Genomic DNA, 19,802 nt, shown 5'->3' on the forward strand with positions numbered 1-19,802 from the left:
GCAATTTTGTTCAGCGGTTTTTGCTATAGCCTTGTCTAAAGAAGTCTATGGAATATGCATGTGGATTTTGTGTTTTTGGACCCCTTTTTTTCACAGCCGCTGCAGGACGGATCACCCCGAAACATCCCAGGAAAGAGCTGAGGTGGATGAACTTTTTGGTGTGGCTAACCCCTAATTATTCTTCCACAGTCCTGAACTATTCCAACTTGGTACACATGATGAAAAGAGAGACAGCCAGGGCTCTTATTTCTTCTGAGTGTCGAAGGCTTCGAAACGCGTTGGGCGTGTTTTGCTGCTGAAATGAAATTTAAATAAACACACAGAAGAAATAAGAGCTCTGGCTGTCTTTCTTTTCATCATGTGTACTATGTTGGAATAGTGGAAGACTGTGGAGGAATGCATATATATAAATATATATATTTTTTTTATGAGGGCCACTTGGATCACAATGGAACTTTTGGACATCTTCGAGTACCAAGTTGAGCTAAAGATAAAAAAGTTTCTTTTTGATATGAATATTAATGTAGTAGAGAGTGGTAGAGGTCGGCTGGGTTCAAGTCTTTCATCTTTCCAGAGGCAAGAGTGAGTAACATGTATGATCACAGAGGAGAAAGGTGTAGAAATGGAGCGTGTAGGCATGTTAACAATGATGGCAAGTGTGAGACGAACAGTAGGGATGCAGAGGTTGGCAAACTCAATGCCTTTGATAGGTTAGGAGAAAATCAGACGTAGACAGGATGGCCATGTTGAATAACTGATACAACTGAGAGAAGAATGTGCAAGACAAAGAGCGTGCCGGTGTCAAAGCCTTATGGCGTCACGATAGAACAAGAGAAGCCGTACATTTGAAAACCTCCAGCCTGGAGGAGCTTGGGCTGTGTCGTGGGTAGACTTTTTAACAACTTCAGCCATTGTAGATAAAGCGATCGAGGTTGTGGGATTGGATATTGTCAGACTTTTGACATTTGCGTAGACCGTGGTGAAGGGAGCGAGGTTGTGGGATTGGATATTGTCAGACTTTTGACATTTGCGTAGACCGTGGTGAAGGGAGCGAGGTTGAACATCTTGCTGCTACGTTTGGCCACTGAGGAGTAGGAGCGGGTGTTAAAAATGTTTCACATAGTAACACATTTCCCCATGGAAAGCTGTAGACAGGGACAGATGGGATGGCCAGGTTAACGCCTTCTATCGCTGAGTAAACAAGGGACTATCAAAAACAGAACGACAGACGTAGAGTGGTTGACTGTACTAAGGCCTTCTTCAGGAGCAGAGGATACAGGAGTGGATGGTAGAATGGCGGTGTTTAGGTTTACTGAATGCCTGCATGTGAAGACCTGTTTACCAGTGCTTTTTTTCTCTTTTACTTTAGATCCGCCGTGGCAGCCCACTCGTTTGCTTTGACATTTTCCACACCAAATGGGTCCTGGTTGGTTTAGTAGGGCGGGCGTTGAAAGACTGCCAAGGACCTGCCCTCGCCACCAGAACATCAGCCTTCTCGGAGTGGGTCACTCAAGAGACAAAGACAGCTGGACATCCATTCCACCCTACAACTTACATGCTGACGTCTAAACACCGAAATCAGCAGAAATTCTCTTGTGCTGAGGAGAGGGTGGCACAGAGTGTGCATCTCTTTGCAGCAGTACGTTGTACGTATGGAAACCGACCATCCGAGGAACGCCTTTGGCCGGGATGGCCTCTGGATGTTAACCAACTTCCCCGATCTAAGAGGACCAAGTTACACAGAGGCAGACTCTTACGCTTGCTTGTAAAACCTATTTTTAAGAAACTCAGTTTGTTAGCTGTCCACCTAGACTTTAGGCAGTGGCTTTCAGCCATGCTCACTTCTGAGGGTAGTGCAAGGAGGCAAGGGATTCCTGTGGTCAAAAATCTGCTGAATCAAAATCCCACAAATACTACCACTGTGCTGCCCTTACCCCCACACATATACATTACACCAGCGCCTGTTGAGGCAACCCTACCTTTTCAAGTAGCACGTTCTCGCTATTCTCCACCATCCATGTGGGTAAAACCTACCAGACCCACACAAATCTCCCTTATAAGAAGGAGACGTTCTGCAGTGCAGAGCTTGGAAGGCCAGGTGGACAGCACCCAGCCAAGGTTATCAGAACAAACACCTCAGAATCTACTTACCCTTCCAACCGGGACTTATTTGTTATCCACAGATTCTAACACAATATCTACAATAAACCTTTCCACTCTCATGCCACCTTCTGTGACAGGCACAAACAGCAGTATAACTATTCTGCTGAACCCCACTCTCTTGGTACAGCTCAACAAATCCTCAATACTGGACAAAGAAATAACATCCTTGAGCCCTCCCACATCTGAAATCACAGCTTCTAGCACCGCCAACAGTAGCTCACAGAACACCACCACCATAAGCACCACAGTTTCCACAGTAAACACAACCACCATCACCACCACCACAATCAAAACATCAACTGAAATACAATCAGTTTGGACTCGATGGCCAATTCTTTCTACCTTAACAGTTGGCACACCCATCTTGGCAATCTTTCCAACATTCTTAAATAAGTCATCTGCTTTGGTAGTGCCAACCATCCAACCAGCTTCGGGCAACTTACTGCTTGCTTCAGCAAAGCAACCTTCTCAGGTCCTGCCAGCGTCTGCATTACTGGCACACTCTGCAGGCCCTCGGCCATCTCCTAGATTGCTGCCCTACACCAAGCCACCTACCATTAGCAAGCAAATCCCTCCATATGTGTTGCCCAATCCTGCAATGCCACCTTTCATCATCATGCCGCCTAATGCAATCCCTCCATATATCACTGGCATGCTACCTTCTGCAAATCGTCCATTTGGCAAAGACATGCCACTTCTTGTATATCCTCCATTTGGCAAAAACATGCCACTTTTTACAAACCCTTTATTTGGCAAAGGTTTACCATATCCTGTATATCCTCCGTTCGCTAGAGCCATGCCACCTCCTGTATACCCTCTGTTTGACCAAGGGAGGCCACCTCCTGCAGTCTTTCCATCTGACCGAGGCATGCCACCTCAGGCATATGTTCCATTTGACCGAGGCATATCACCTCCAGTACCCTCTCCATCCGACAAGGGTATGCCACCTGTTATATACCATCTACCAGACCAAGGCATGCAGCTTCTTGTACATCCTTCACCTGACCACCACATACCACCTCCTCCATCTGACCGAGGCATGCCAACACCTGTACACCATCCACCGGACCAAGGCATGCAGCTTCTCGTACAACCTTCACCTGACCACCACATACCACCTCCTCCAGCTGACCGAGGCATGCCACCACCTGTATACCATCCACCGGACCAAGGCATGCAGCTTATCATACAACCTTCACCTGACCACCACATACCACCTCCTCCATCTGACCGAGGCATGCCACCACCTGTATACCATCCACCTGACCAAGGCATGCAGCTTCTTGTACATCCTTCACCTGATGACCGCATACCACCTCCTCCATCTGACCGAGGCATGCCAACTCCGGTTTACCCTCTATTTGGCAGGGGCATGCCAGCTCCTGTATACCCTCCGTTTGATAGGGCTGTGCCACTTTCTGTGTTCCCTCCACATGTCCACCACATACCTCCTCCAATTTACCCTTTATTTGACAGAGGTATGCCACCTCCTGCATACCCTCCACTTGACCACCACATACCACCTTCTATCTACCCTCCATTTGACAGAAGCTCGCCACTTCCTGTACACCCTCCTCTTGAAAGAGGCATGCCACCTTCCATAAAAGCTCCATATGTCCCCGAAACGCTAACTACTGTATTCCATCCGAATGACCGCAGCATTCCACCTCCTGCCTATTCTCAATCTGAGGGAAGCACACCACCATCTGCCTACATGCAGCATGTGCAAACTGTACCTTTGCCTCCAAAAAGACCATTATTGCCATTTCCCTCATATATGATGCCTGGGCCATTCCCACCCCTTATGAATGGCATGTCACAGCTGCCCTATCTCATGCCACCGCAATCATACCTGAGTGTCCCAGTGCTGGCCCCCACTTCTGTGTCCCCAGCAGCATCCTCGTATGTCGTAGGACCTCAGACTAAGAGGTTTTTTCGAGGAATCAAGAGATCGGTTGTTGCACCTGCAACTGTAGCGGCCTATGCAAATCCATCACTGTCCACGACTTGGACTAGACCTCCCTTGATCTTGGCCACCCTTCCCATGACCTTGGGCAGACGTTCTACAGCCAGTTCTGCCATGACCTCTGCAATCCCTCCTCTGACATGGGTCATTCCTCCAGCTACATGGCCAAGCCCTATCCCTTTTGTGAACTGGGCCAACCCTACTGCATTTTCAGTCAGCTCTCCTCCTGCAACCTTAGCCAACCCTTCTGTGGCCGGGACTATCCCTTTGACGACCAGGCCTCTGGAGACCATAGTTAGTGCCCCATTGACCTGGATCATCCCGCCTATGAATCTGGCCAGCCCCGCTGCTACCGGGGCAAGCCGGCCCCTAATGTGGACAATACCCCTCATAACCTGGAAAAGCCCTTCTGTGATCTTGAGCAGCACTCCTGCAGCCCAAGTCAGCCCTCCTATGAATCAAACTATAACATTAGCAAACATGGCCAGACCTCCCCCTAACATGATCAGACTCCCCACAATCTTGGTCAATCCTCCTGTGATCAGAGTGGGCAACCCTTCCAGCTCTGCCAGTGCACCAGAGGTCAGTCCAAGCCCCCTTGTGAATTGGACGCCTTCCCCAATGAGCATTGCTACCACCTGGATTAACATGCCCATGACTGAGCGCAGCACTACCTCAACCTTAACCAGCTCCCCTGTGACCAGCATCCCCACAAACGTCCCCATCTTTGAAGTGACCAGTATCCCCAACGCCCAGTCCCCTTCTGGTCTGACCAGCATCGTCAATACAGAGAGCCGTTCAGATTCAACAGAGTTCCCAACTATCTTGACAAACTCTGATGCACCAGGGATATCCACGACCTGGATTACTTCTGATTCATCAGGAATTCCCATCATCTGGGCTGGATCAGATGCATCAGGAATCCCCATCCTCTGGACCAGCTCTGATTCAACAGGAATTTCCACAATCTGGACCATCTCAGAAACAACCGGAATTCCCTCCATCTGGACCACCTCTAATTCTACTGGACTCACCACCATCTGGACCAGCTCAGAAACAACCAGCGTCCCATTGGTCTCGACCAACTCTGAAACAACAGGCATCTCAACAATCCCAACCAGCTCTGAAACAACAGCAATCCCCATGATCTCAACCTCCTCCAGTTCAACAGGAAAGCCCACCATTCGTGTCAGCTCTAAACCAACCAGAATCTCAACGTCCTGGACCAATTCTGTCCCATCCAAGACTTATAGTGCAACTGACATGGCCCACAGTGATGATATGACAGTGATACTGTCTCATTGTGGGGTGTCTCTGGAGTGGAACATCTACACACAAGCCTTCCACCTCTCCCGTAGTACCATGCAAGCTCCAGATGATGTCATGGGTAAGCCTGCTTTATTTTTAATTGGGTATTATGGAAATGTGTCTTCTCCTAATACATCCCCCAGTTTAGTGGGTAGGATTGACACCTCTCATGGGCCTTTTGCTGTGTTTTTTTTAACAGAGATTCGTATGGTTCTCTATTGCCATTAGTATTTCTTTGCAGGGCTGTACATGTGCAGAAGCTGAGATGCTGCTATCAATGGCATCCATCTGCAGGGCAACCCAAGCGTGGGTGACTTCTCCAGGGTGATTGGTGGCACGTTGGCATTAAGGATGTGGAATGACTGTGTCACATACTTGTTTTCAAAATAAGAAAAGTCTTGAGCCTCTCTTTGGGGAATGGATGTGACCAGAATCTACTTGTGACCTGAGTGAGAGCTTTATGAACCCCTACTCAAGCCGCAGACTAACTTCGGTAAAGCGCTTTCTGTAAAGACTCTATTGAACCGCAGATTCCCCACCTTTTGAATATTTCCTCAGGCAATTGGATCTGAAAATGTTTGTGCAGTACATTTGCATGACGATAGGTGGCGTCATGCAGCTCCACACTAACGCCGCTCCACTCTGGAAATGATGCCTGAACCAATATGGAGGTCACTCATGCACGCAGATGTCAGTTGCTTTCGCAGGAGTCTAAGCCCCCGGATACAAAGCCCCAATACCAAATTGGCATGAACTAGAGTTTGGATTCCTAGGCTCTTGATATTTTTAGTGGCAGAGTCCAACTCACTGAATGGGCAGAATGGGAAGGTCGGTGAGGAATCTGTGGTTAGATAGAGTCTCCACCAGAAAGAGCTTTATAAGCGCTGAGGAGTGAGTTGTTTACACTATATTAAATACCCGTAACATAACATAACCGAAGGTAAGTAACTTGTTCTTCAGATAGAGACATCTATCTGCAGATACCAATCTAATACCTATTCGAAGGTAGGTCTGCAAATTGACTCGAACCGAAAGGTCCTGTAGCAATGATCTGGCAAAATGTCCCTCTCGGTGACCCTGAGTGTACAGACAGTAGTGCCTCATGAACGTGTAGAGAGATGACTACATAGCTGCCTGGCAGATTTCCAGGACAGGAACTCCAGGTGCCAAAGCAGTGGTATCAGCCTTGGCTCTGGTAAAATAAGGCCTTAAACCGTCCAAGGGATGCTTCTTGGCTAGGGCATAGATCTTGATGCAGAGCAAAATTCCGCGAGAGATGGTCCTTTTCCACATGATTTTTCTCTTCTTCGCTCCTGCGAACCACACAAAGATCTAATCCTTCACTCTGTGTTTTCTGGTACAATCAAAGTAAAAGCACAGAGTTCTTTTGGAGTTCTGGCAATGGAGTCTTTCCTTCTCCTTAGAGGGAAAAGGCAGAGCATAGTATGCCGGTAAGATATTGGTTTGACCGATGTGAAACAGCATCACTACTTTGGGCAGAAAGGACGCCTAGTCCTAAGAGCCAGTTTCTCTGGGAAGAAGGTGCTAAATGGCACTTTGACACAAGGAGCTTGGAGCTAACTCACCCAGCACACCGATTAAGGCAACAAGGGACACTGTCTTGAAGGTGAGAAGTCACAAAGGACAGCTGTGTAAGGGCTCGAAGGGAGTGCACATCAAATATGTGAGGACCAGGTTACGATCCCATTGCAGCATAACAAAAGAAGGAGAAAACAAATGTTGGTGTCCTTTGAAAAATATGCATCACAACAGAGGATTAAAATAAAGAGGTCTGTTCCAACTACTGTAAATAGGCTGAAAGAGCCAAAAGGTACCCTTTAACTGTACCCAAAGCAAAGCGTTTCTGGGCAAGGTAGAGGACAGATAACAAAACATCAGACAACTTGGCCTGGAGGGGGGGGCTATCTGTCATGTGCCGCACCAGACCACAAATTTGTTCCAACAAAAGTAGTATACAGTTTTTGTTGAGGGACACCTGGCTGCCAAGATGACATCAGCCACCTAAGGAGGAATGTGAAAGGTGTTTAGCTGTTGCTGCTCAATCTCCAAGCATAAAGATGGAGATTGTGGTGGGCTGGATGTAAGACCCTGCCCTGTTGATGCAGTAGCAGATCCTCTGAGAGGGGCAGCCTGATCAGAGGACAGATACTAATGCAAAGAAGCTCTGGATACCAAACACTCCATGCCCAATTCTGGAGACACAAAGAGGACCTGGGTCCAGTCTTTTCTGATCTTCTTCAGAACTCGGGGCAGGAGAGGTATCGGCGGGAAGTCATGCATGAGTTCTGAGTCCCCATATAGGCAGAATGCATATGAGGGAGAGAGAGGGGTAGGGGGAGAGGGGGAGAGGGATAGGGAGAGGGGAGGGGGAGGCAGGGAGAGGGGAAGAGAGATATGCTTTAGAAACTTCAACAAGGAGAACTGTTGACATGGATAATTCTCGGAGGTGGCAAAAAGATGGAGTCAAGGTTCTCCGCATGCATGGCAGAGACCTTGCATCATTTCCAGATGTAACTGCTCTTCATGATATGCTAGGCGCTGACTGCTGAGTTCGTCTGCAGTCACCAAGTGATTCACCACCAGCAAGATTCCTTGATGGTCCGGCCATTTCCAGAGGTGCAGAGCCTCCTGGCACAGTATTCACAAATCTACCCTCCCTTGGGTGTTGTAATACCTCATGGCAGTGATGTCTGTGAGCACCGACCCCATCCTTCCCTTAGTGGAGGGTAGGAAGGCTTTCAATGCCAAGCAGATGGCCTTCAGTTCTAGAAGGTTGATGTGGAACCGGGTCCCTGCCGAAGGTGGCCGCAACGAGGCCTTCCTCACTGTTGGGTCTGGTTGGTGAGGGTTCATCCATTGACCCAATCGTGGTGGAACAACCATTACTGCAGGTCTAGTGCCATCTCCTCTAAGATCTAGACAAAGTCAAAGAGATCATCCTTGATGTTAAGCTCACTGAGATTTTAGATCCTAGTGCAGAGACCGCATATGCTACCTGGTGTGCTTGACCAGCAGGATGCAGGAGGCCATAAGTCCCAGCAGCCTCTGAATCAACCTGACTGAAATCCAGGACCGCGGCCGAAAGATCAGGATCACAGCCTGAAGGTCCTGGATTCCCTTTCTGAGGGAAAAAGCACGAAACCAGACAGTGTCCAGAATGGCACTGATGAAGAGAGTGTCTGTGAGGAGCTAGGTGGGACTTTGGCATGTTGCTAGTGTACCTCAAGGATGTCAGGTGGATCGCTGTAGTCTGGAGGTCGGTGATGACCGGCTGGGGTGAGCCTGCCTACAGCAGCCAGTCATCAAGGTAGGGAAAGACTGGGACCCCTGACCTCCAAAGGTGTGCTGCCACCACCACCATCCCTTTCGTGAACACCGGAGCGGCTCTGGTGAGACCAGGGCAAAGGAGAGAGCTGCAAACTGAAAATGCTCCTGGCCCACTATGAACTCAGTTAGTTCCTCTGGGACCGCTGAATATTGATATGCAAATAAGCACCCTGCAGGTCCAACTCTACTATCCAGTCTCCAGGGCCGAGGGCAGACAGAACTTGGGTGAGCATACTGAGTTTGTCCTTCCGGAGGAAGGTGTTGAGAGGATGCAGGTCTAAAGTAAAGAGTGGGGAGAGGATGTGGCCTAGTGGCCACAGCGGTGGACCTTGAAGCTGGGGAACTGGGTTCGAGTCTCAGCAGGGACTCTAAACATCCTGTCATCTGTAACACAACTGGTGCTCATGTAAAGCACTCTCATACCTTCGGGTCTAGTTTGCGCTATACAAAGCTCCGAAAAAACATAAAGAAATAAAGTAGGATCAAGGCCTCTGTCCTTCTTTGGCACCAGAAAGTTGTGGGAGTAACAACCATCACTCACTTCTGATGCAGGCACCCTCTCGATAGCCTCATTACCAAAATTGCTTGCACTTTCCCCTGTAAGATGGACAGATGGGCATCCGTAAGTCGATCCAAGGATGGGGGAAGGTAGAAGGTAGAAGGTGCAGCCAAAAGGGTAGGGCGTACCCCTAATGTACCATATACAGGACCCACCTGTCCAATGTTATGGCATGCCATTCCCGGTAAAAATCTCTGGATTGTGCCTCCAAACAGGTAGATGTGATCTGCAAAGGACATGCTAAGGGGTTGTGGCAGGTGGGACCACAGGGGGGTGTGGTGTGGATTAGAGTAGACTGGTGTGCTGTCCTTGACCACAGGATCAGAGAGTGCCACAGCTTTGGCTACGAATGGTTTGGAATCTTGCTGAGGCTAAAGTTGCCCCTCCCAGAGCCACAGAAGGGTAAAAAAGGCTAGTGCAGTTGGCAGGGCAGTTCAGACAGGCCCAAGGAGCATGCAGTAGCCCTACTTTCTGTGAAATGCACCAGGGCAGAGTCTGCTTTGTCCCCAAAAAGGCAAGTCCAATAAAAAGGGCATGTCCAGAAGGGAAAACTGTACATTGCTGGAGAAACCTGTAGATCTCAACAAGGTATGATGAGGAATGACAACACTAGTGCCAATGGCTCGATGAATGGAATCCATGGTATTCAGGCCACAGTGGATAGTAAACTTTGCAGGGTCGTGGTCATCTTTTATGGATTTGTTCAGTAGCGGCGTAAAGGCCTTCAGGGACCACTGGGAGAACTTGAGCAACATTATCCTGTAGAGCTTGTGAACAGCAGCTTTAAAGGCAGCTGTCATTGACTGACTGGAAAGCTGTCCTGAATAGGGAATGCAGTGGGAGTCTGTTCTGCAGAAACAGGAAGCTGAGAGGCTCAGGTGGAGCAAGCAAGGGCTGCAGCTCGATGGACATAGAGAGTGGCCTCAATCGAAGTCTGGATGGGGCCAGTTCTGAGTCAGAGAGTACAATGGGTAGTGCCTCGTCCTCCAGGAGCGATGGAGTCTTCATCAGCGTTGATGTCCCGGGGACTTGTATAGAACACTGTGTCAGCAAAGGCTGGCATGAAGGATGAACCCACTGGCGGTACCCCAGATGGAGGGGTCTTGGCTCCGTGGGGCTGGTAGGTGCACCAAAGGAAGTCAGAAGGGATCCAAAAAGTTGGAGAATAGCCTTGCGGAACTCTTGAATCTACCTCGTTGGCGCAAACGGCTCGAAAAACTCAGGTTGTGCAGGGGCCAGTTTTGGGATTGCCTCTGATGTCGACAGTCTTTGGGAGTGAGATCGAGAGGCATGATGATGCCCTTGTGACTTCTCTGGGGTACGGGAGTGGCGGGAGGGGGTTGAGCACCGCTTGGTTTTCTTATGCTTTATCTTGACTTATCCAAGGATTTAGAGCATGATGACGATTGACCTCTGGACTGATTTCTGGACAGGGATCAGGATCTAGACCAACATTTGGACTTGGACCAGTCCCAACGTGGGGACTTCTGATGCTTAGGGAGATAGAGTTTCGGCTTGAGGTCCTGAATGGCCTTTTGATTTATTGACGCTCTGTCACAGCAGGCCTTGGAGTCCTGGTGAAGGAAGTGGCCCGATTAGGGTCACTAATGACCACCTCTCAGCCTTCCGTACTAAAATGAAGAGTCGGTCAGACAGTAGAGAATACAAACCAATAACTGTTTATTATATACACTCAGGGGCCGATTCACAGAACTAATCTGAGACAAAATCCTAAACTTACTACTTTTGGTATTCACAGAAGGCACTTACGACTCCTAACTTTACGTCCGCACTCGGGCCAGAATTTCCACACCCGGACTGTACTCTCCGCACCCGGAGAGTACTCTCCACACTCAGACCGTACTCTCTGCACCCGGGCCATACTCTCCGGCTAGGGCCGTACTCTCCGGCTGGGACCGGATAAAGTGGACTCAATTGGCCAGATTGCAATTTTTATAAAAAGGAACATTAGGAATGTGTGATAAATGGTAGAGAATGTCATGAAAAACAGTTTGGGCAGGGAAAAGGGTACTACCAGACACTACATCATAACTCAGAAAAGTTTCCTTCTTTGCATCATGGTACATGCAGTGCACAATTTGTGCTCCCCTCAGTGTTGACTATACTGCCTGAGTGAATGGATGAGTGCATGAGTAGTGCCTGGGTGGAAGGTTTGGTGGAAGGGTAATGTCTGGGTCATTTGTTGAGTGCAAGTATGAGTGCAGGAGTAATGCCTGGGTCATTGGATGAGTGCATGGGTAGTGCCTGAGTGAATGGAGGAGTACATGGGTACTGCCTAAGTGAATACTAAAGTGCAATAGTAGTACCTGTCTGATTCCATGAGTGCATGGGTAGTACCTCAGTGATTGGACGAGTGTCAGGGCAATGCCTAACTGGAAGAATGGGTGCAAGGTTAATGAATGGGTCATTGGATGACTGTATGGTTAGAGCCTTAGTGAATGGTTGAGTGGAAGAATAATACCTGAGTGATTGCATAAGTGCATGGGCAGTACCTGGGTGATTGCATAAATGCAGGGGTACTGTCTGAGTGATTGGATGAGTGCATAGGTAGTCCCTGAGTGACTTTATTAGTGCATGGCTAATGTCTGGTTGCTTAGATGAGTACATGGGTAGTGCCTGAGTAAAAGGATGACTGCAACAGAAATGCCTGGGTCATTGGATGAGTGCATGGGTAGTGTATCACTGAATGAATTAGTGCTGAAGTAGTATCAGAGGTGAATGAATGAGTTCAACAGTAGTGCCTGAGTGATTGCATGAGTACATGGGTAGAGTATTGGTGATTGCATGAGTGCAGGGGTAGTGTCTCGTGATTGCATGAGTGCATGGGTTTTGCCTCTGTGAAATGAAAAATGCAAGGATAATGCCTGCGTTATCCTATTAGTGCCAAAATTGACAGCATGGATAGTGTTTGTGTGAGAGGATCACTACCTGGCTGATGACATCAGCAACATAATGAAAGTTTTTAAATAGTGTAAAGGATCAACATTATTTTTAATAGAAATAAATAGCATAATAGTGTTGACTGCACAGTCAACACTGAGGGGAGCGCAAATTGTGCACTGCATGTACCATGATGCAAAGGAGAAAACCTTTCTGGGTTATGATGTGTGAAATTCTGTTCTTCCATATAAAAGTTGTCGCAATATGTGTTATTAGCGCAACCTGGATAACCCATTCCCAGTGGCTTTCTATAATATGAACAAGGTCCTGGATAGCCAAAACCAAGGACTCCCTTTACCTCTGTGAATTGCGGTGGACGAGTGTAGGTACAATTGACAAGTGACAATGGATATGAAGTCCATAAACTAGTGACGGAGTCAGTGAGGTAACAAGCTGTCCCTTCTCCAAAAAATCTCGTGTGTATCTAGAAATATATTGCTCGGGCTGTCCTTTTCTTTCTTGTTGGGGAGATAACCTCAAACTTGGTACGTAAAGGCACATCCTGATCATTCTCCAAAACCCATGACACCCCACATAATATCATTACAGCAAGACCACAAGAAGGACACATGTTACTTTCTGTTTGCGGGACCACACCATATTATGATGAGCAACAAGAATCATTGGCTGCTCGTCCGCAGCAATCGGTCTACCAAAGGGAGATTTCCTTCGCATTTTGCCCCCCCCATAAAAGGGGGGCAAAATGCAAAGGAAATAAGTTCCCAGTGTCCGTCAGAGCCTCACTGGTAATGGCTCCTATTGTTCATCAATACGTTTGGCGCTCTTGAGCACCGGGGGTGGAGCTTGCTCTATCCTAAGCTTGTATCCCACATCAATCACAGTGGTATACCTTCAGGGTATACTTCAGTCTTCCCTATCTAATGTTCAGACAACTAAAATAAGGCAAGTAGAAATCCTTCACTAATCTCAACCTTTTCTGGTACTATGACTGAGTACAACCTGTTTTGCGCAGTCCATCCTTAATCTCTTTTCTTCTTAGATGCAATTTCCTTCAGCTGAGGGCACAGATTATACCTGGTAGCTCCAGGCATCCTATGGTCCGTGAACAGAGGCTCTTGGATGCTCGTATTTCTGGGGGAACAGCCTCGTTCAACACCTCCTCATTCTCTTTATCCGTTTCCATCCATGTCAACTGGGCATCACTGAATGGGACAAACCGGGATACCTGCTCATACTCCGAATCCCCAATTCCGTCCTTGACCCAGTGGTCGTAGGGTAAGGGTAAAGGAACCCTATGACAGTGGGTCGCATGGACCCAGTTCTTACGGACAGCAACCTTCACAGCAGTTCATGTCATCAACAGGACCTGTTATGGGCCCTTCCAGCGCAGCTACAAACTTTTCTTCCTCTGAAAGTGGCATACCAAAACGTAATCTCCGGGTTGGATATCTTGGCCGGGTCCCTCTGGTATGGAAGGTAGGGACTCACGCAGCTGTTGGTGAATAGAACGTAAACTTTCGGCTAACTGGCCGAGGTAATCAGGCAATACAGGGTACTCAATGTCAGAAAATCTACAAGGACGCGGGACGCCCCAGACATTTGCCGGGCGCCCAAACACGACCTCATAGGGATACAATCCTGTCTTGGAATGTGCTGTTGTTCTTGTTGACAAAAGGGCTATTGGTAATGCATCTGGCCATTGTAACCCTGTGGTTTCCAGTATCTTGGCCAACTTCAGTTTGAGAGTACCATTGTACTTCTCAACCAGACCCGCTGACTGTGGATGATTAGCAGCCTGAAATTTCTGCTTTACATGGAGACCATCACAAATCAATTGAATCACTTTCGCATTAAAATTGCTTCCGTTGTCACTCCAGATAACTTGAGGCATCCCGAAACGAGAAAATAACTCCTTCAGGAGTACCTTTGCAGTCTTAATGGCTGTATTATCTTTAGTTGGGTAGGCCTCAACCCATTTACTGAATGCACATACAACCACCAAAACATATTTAAGATTGTTGCATCTTTCTAATTGAATATAGTCCATCTGAAGGACCTCAAAAGAAAAAGTGGGTGGTGCAAATTTACCAGGTGGTGTCGGGGTACCCTTCCCTGGATTATGCATCATGCAGACAATGCAATATTTCACTAAATGCATAGCTGTCTTAGAGATATTGTCATTCTGCCATACAGGGGCTTACAGATGCTCTTGGCACTAATATAAGCTGGACCATGTGCCATAGTAACCACAGGAAGAACATATGCATCTCGCAACATCCATCCCTGTTTCCCTGATTTATCAATCCAACATCCTTCCTCATTCAGCTGTGCTGTACTCTCCTGCCATTTTGCTAATTCCTCCATTGTGGCTTCACTTTGTATCTCCTTTACACTTTTAAGGGTATTCTCAAACATGACAACTTCAGGAACCCGCCTAGCTGGACCTGCTACAAACATACGGTTCATCTTTGTTAGGGGCCGTTTCCTTAGCTGTCTGATCTGCATAAGCATTTCCCCTCCCCACGTCATCAGTAACCTTCCTGTGGGCGCTACATTTAATAATAGCCAGTTTCTTAGGGAGCGCTAAAGCAGAGAGAAGCCTCAATATGAGGGGCCCATGGGAATCTTGGTACCATGGGAAGTAAGGAACCCCCTCTCTGCCCAGAGTCGCCCAAAATTATGCGTGACCAAAAGGCATACTGGCTGTCAGTATAAATATTGACAACCAGTCCCTCGCTCAATTCGCAAACGCAAATAAGAGCAGCGAGCACAGCAGTTAGAGCCGACTGATAGGGCATCCGTCATGTCTCTACTCCTGTGTGTAACGTAGGGACAGCATAAGCTGTTGTCATGGTACCAGCTGGTAATTTAAAACAGGAGCCATCGACATATAGTTCTCCTTAGGGGTCAAATAAAGGAACATCAGTCAAGTCTACCCATCCCTCTATCTCTTCTTCCGTCCGATAGAAACAGTCATGTTTGTCGACTGCTTCATTCTCAGAAGGAAGGGGTAGTAACGTGGCTGGGTTCAGAGTGGTACATTTTTTAATTGTAAAATGCTTAGCAAAAATGGACAATTCATAGTCAGTAAGACGCTCACTGGTGAGGTCCTGTGTCTTTGTCTTATTCAAGAGCGTATCCACAGCATGGGGCACCATTACAGTGAGGTCAGTATCAAGCACTAGACAAGCCAATTGCCTGATTGAAGTAGCCTCAGCTGCGACCGCTCTCAGACAGCTCAGGAGGAGACTCGGAACAGTATCAAACACAGCAGAGAAATGTGCACAAGGCCGTTACTTGTCTCCAAACAGTTGTGTTAGGACAGAAAGCGCGCAGCGAGCTATCTCGTAGACATAGAGCACAAACGGTTTTCTATAGTTAGGTGTGCCAAGGACTGGAGCCGAACAAAGTGCAGTTTTCAATTGCTCAAAAGACTGCTGATATTCGGGCGTCCAAGGCTGAGGCTCATGCACTTCTTTCTTTGTTAATGCAAGCAAAGGTTTGATTAGTAATGAGTAATTAGGTATCGACTGTCGACAGTAAGAAGTGATATCTATAAAAGCCCACACATTTTTGAGTTTGTGGAATGGGCATTTTAACAATAGTACTAATACACTCGGGTGTCAACCTCCTACCCTCCTTCGACAGTAGGTAACCTAAATAGATGACCTCCTGTCGACAATACTGAAATTTAGAAAAGGAAGCCATTATGACCATGATGGGCGAAATGCAACAACAATTTGACTGTACTATCTTTGCAACCCTGTTCCGTATCAGAAGCAATAAGGTGATCATCAACATACTGCACTAATACATTACCTGGAGGAAGCGATAGGGAATCCAACTGACCTTTTAATGCCTGACTATAAATACCAGGACTCTCTGTATAGCCCTGAGGAGCACGACAGAATCTAAAGCTCCTACCAGCTAGTGTGAACCCAAACAAATATCTACTGTCTGGATGAATAGGTATACTAAATAAAGCATTTTTCAAATCAATACCAGACAAGAATTTAGCGGTAGAAGGAATCATTGTCAAATGCGTAGTAATATCAGGAACCACCGGGAACTCTGGAACTACTATTTTATTAACCTTGTGCAGATAAATCACAAAACGATAAACATCATCATGCAATCTACCCCTGTAAGCAATTTAAGTTGTAACATTCCCAAATCCCTACCCTGGCTCCAAGTCAGCCACATATACGCAATCCTTAATGTCAAATACAATTTGAGACGCTTCTGTCCCAATGTGTTTCTGCCAAAGACTAATCAACGTGACAGACATATGTTGTAATCTCACTAAGAGGAGGGCAGGAGTTCCTATAGCTTTGTGGTTTACTTCTTTCTGATGGGCTTATGGTGATATTCAGCGATTTATACACTACAGTGATGTTTGGTGACTTATGTGATTTACCTCTAACCTTACTTTCAATACTCAAACTAGCACCTGAGCCAGCCGCTTTTACTCTCACTTCCATCATTAACGCTATGTTTGAGGAAGGCTATTTTCCCAAAGCATGGAAAAGCGCCTCCATACTACCCCTTCTGAAAAAACCCCGTCTGGATCCCAAAGACACCAATAATTTTAGACCCATTTCCAGACTCCCACTCCCAGCAAAAATCACAGAAAAATCATGAACTTACAACTCAGCATTTTCCTGGAAGAAACCAAGGTTTTGGATCCCACCCAATATGGATTCCGGGGGGGACACAGTACAGAATCCGCACTCCTCAAATCCACCGAAGAAATCAGGATTACACTAGATCAGGGAGGAAAAGCAGCCATGATCATGTTAGACCTCTCGGTGGCCTTTGATATGGTCCATCACGGCTTTCTGATGGACCGGCTTAAGGAGATTGGAGCCAAGGGCACCGCCAGGAAGCTGCTTAAATCATTCCCATCAGACAGAGTACGGACTGTATTCCTGGGAGATTTCACAGCGAAACCAGTCTCACTGCCCTGTGGAGTCCCGCAGGGGTCATCCATTAGTCTGACTTTATTTAATATTTATGTCCCTCAGCTGGCTCCTCTGATTGAATCCTTTGGTTTTAATTTAACCTCATACGCAGATGACACCCAAATTGTAGTGTCACTGCTTCCTGACGGGATACAGAGAACAGCAACTTGCTTTCAAGATTGCATGACAGCCGTGGGTAACTGGATGGCCCAAAATTGCCTGAAGCTTAATTCCAGTAAGATGGAGGTGGTTCTGTTCGGCAATAACCCAGATTGTTGGTCCCCTACATGGTGGCCGGATTCCATGGGCTCTTTACCGACCCCTATTAGGAAGGTAAAGAACCTAGGAGTCTATATAGACAATAATCTTAGTTTCAAGGATCAAGTGAACGCCGTGGTCTCTGCGACATCTTACACTTTGAGATCTTGCAAGAAGATTATGCCGTTCCTACCCAAAGATAGCCAACAGACAGTCATTACCGCCTTAGCGATGTCCAAACTGGACTATTGCTACAGTCTTTATCTCAATATCCAGGAAGGGCTCATAGGAAGACTTCAACTGTTGCAAAACGCAGCGGCCAGACTACTGACTGGCATACCCAAACATGCCTCAATCTCCGCTGAGATTAAAAAGTTACACTGGCTGCCCGTCAAAAAACGCATTCGTTAAAGCCCTGTGTTTTGCCCACAAATCCCTGCAAGGAAATGGTCCCCTTCATCTTAAACTGCAGTTCCAGTGGTATGTGCCCGGAAGATCTTTGTGCTCTTCAGTAGCAAAACAGGTAGTAGTGCCCTTTGTAAAAAAGTCCAACTGGGGAGGCAGACGTTTTGTAGTGGGTGCTGCCATGGCATGGAACGATCTTCCGCTGCATCTTAGGTGCATAACCAATCGTCTGGAGTTCAGGAAGGCCTTGAAGACGTGGCTTTTCTCGGTCTAACTAGTTACCTTCCCTTGCCCTGTGCTTAGGCCTCCGTAGGACATTGTGTTTCAGCGCCAGGACACCCTTGGGTAACAGTTTGCGCTTTAGAAATATCAATAACATTAATATTGACATTACTGTTGCATTTCACGCCCTGATGGGACAATTATTGTCGTTTTGATTCTTGCACTGTCAGGATCACAAGTATTACTTCAGGATTTGCATAATATGCACATAGTCAATGCTTAATGTCATCTTGGTCTATGATTTATGTACAATATATGCTCAATTTGTATATAATACTGGGTGGAGTCTCCTTTGTGGTTTGCTCATTGTGTTTCTGTATGAGTGTGTTGTGCAAAGGCTTAACATTGCCTCTGGGGATAAGCCTGACTGCTCTGCGGCAGGCTACCAGGGGGTGACCACCGGTCATCTTTGGTGTGTAACTTACTTGCCCTGACTAGAGTAATGGCTTCAGGCTGGCTAAGGTGCATACCCTAGCCAACCAAAAACCCAATTTCTAACAACTTCCATTTTAAATTCATACAAGTCGTTCACTTTCAAAAAATCGAGATTCAAAGTATTTAGATTTCCAACAAGTTGAAATGACTCTGCCAGAGGAGCCTGAGGGTGCCCTATCAAGGATCGGAAGAATGGGACTATTACATATATTGCCTGTTTCCTCAACTACTCCCTTTTGTATCAAATTCTGAATAATCTGAAGAATAGCCCGTTCTCCTGCTTGAGTTATCATATACTGAGGAATACGAGGAATAACAACATTCTCCTTAACTTGTATAGAAACTTGTGGTATATGCAACAGTTCTACATCCGTGTCACCAGTCGCCCATAGAGTGGGTGAGATATCAGCAAATTCAGCTGGAAGAGGTGCATCCTGAGACAAACACTGTTTAGTACTCAAATCCGGACCCATGGTAATATAAACACCCACAGGAGAGCAATAGATAGTAGCATGCTACTCCTTCATCAATCCAAACCCATCAAATTCTCACCACAGTTCAATGTAAACAAAAACGGAGATTCCACAGTAAAATGACCAACAGTCAATGCAAGGGGGCGTGAAATGGGGCATTGAACCGGTACACCTGAAAAACCTACTGAAACATTATTGTGGCCAGACAGTACTGCCCCAGGGACCATATGTCGAGAAACAGAACTCTGTCGCACCTGTGTCCACCAAACATTCTTGCAAATCCGCCGTGACATAGGGACCACACTGATCTACAAGTATCTGAACTGGTCCCTCATCCTGTCCCTGGCTATCCTAGATATAAGACATGGCTGTCACCTCATCCATATCGTAATCATCATGATAATACCGTCCGTCCCTGGGGTCATCAAAATAATTATTATCAGAGCGACCCTGTGATTCTGAGCCCTATCAGTTTCACGACCTCTCCCACCAGAACCTCGCCCTCTAGGAGACGCAACCTTCTGTAAAAGCACAGGGCACTGGCTACGCCAATGACCTTCCTCCTTACAATACGCACACTGATTTGGCCCTAAAGGTGTCATTAAAGGCAGTCTGCTGATACGCAGAACCTGTCTAAGAGGACCACCTCGACCCCTATTATTGCCCCTAAACGCTTGCTGCAACAACACCTTTGTCTTTAAATCCTTATGTTTCTTATCTGT

The 19,802-nt window shown here is 47.0% G+C and overlaps 1 protein-coding gene across 1 annotated transcript in view; it reads left to right on the plus strand.

Moving 5' to 3' along the window:
• The window catches only part of LOC146797168 (uncharacterized), a 468,769-nt gene that overhangs the window by 71,440 nt on the left and 377,527 nt on the right, over positions 1 to 19,802 (plus strand). Inside the window, exon 6 of the mRNA XM_085631505.1 lies at positions 1,370 to 5,516. Within this exon, the coding sequence (XP_085487631.1) occupies positions 1,370 to 5,516 (4,147 nt within the window). The remainder of the gene's footprint in view (positions 1 to 1,369; positions 5,517 to 19,802) is intronic.

This window comes from Triturus cristatus, chromosome 10 (genome assembly GCF_964204655.1).
Source record: "Triturus cristatus chromosome 10, aTriCri1.1, whole genome shotgun sequence".
NCBI lineage: Eukaryota > Metazoa > Chordata > Amphibia > Caudata > Salamandridae > Triturus > Triturus cristatus.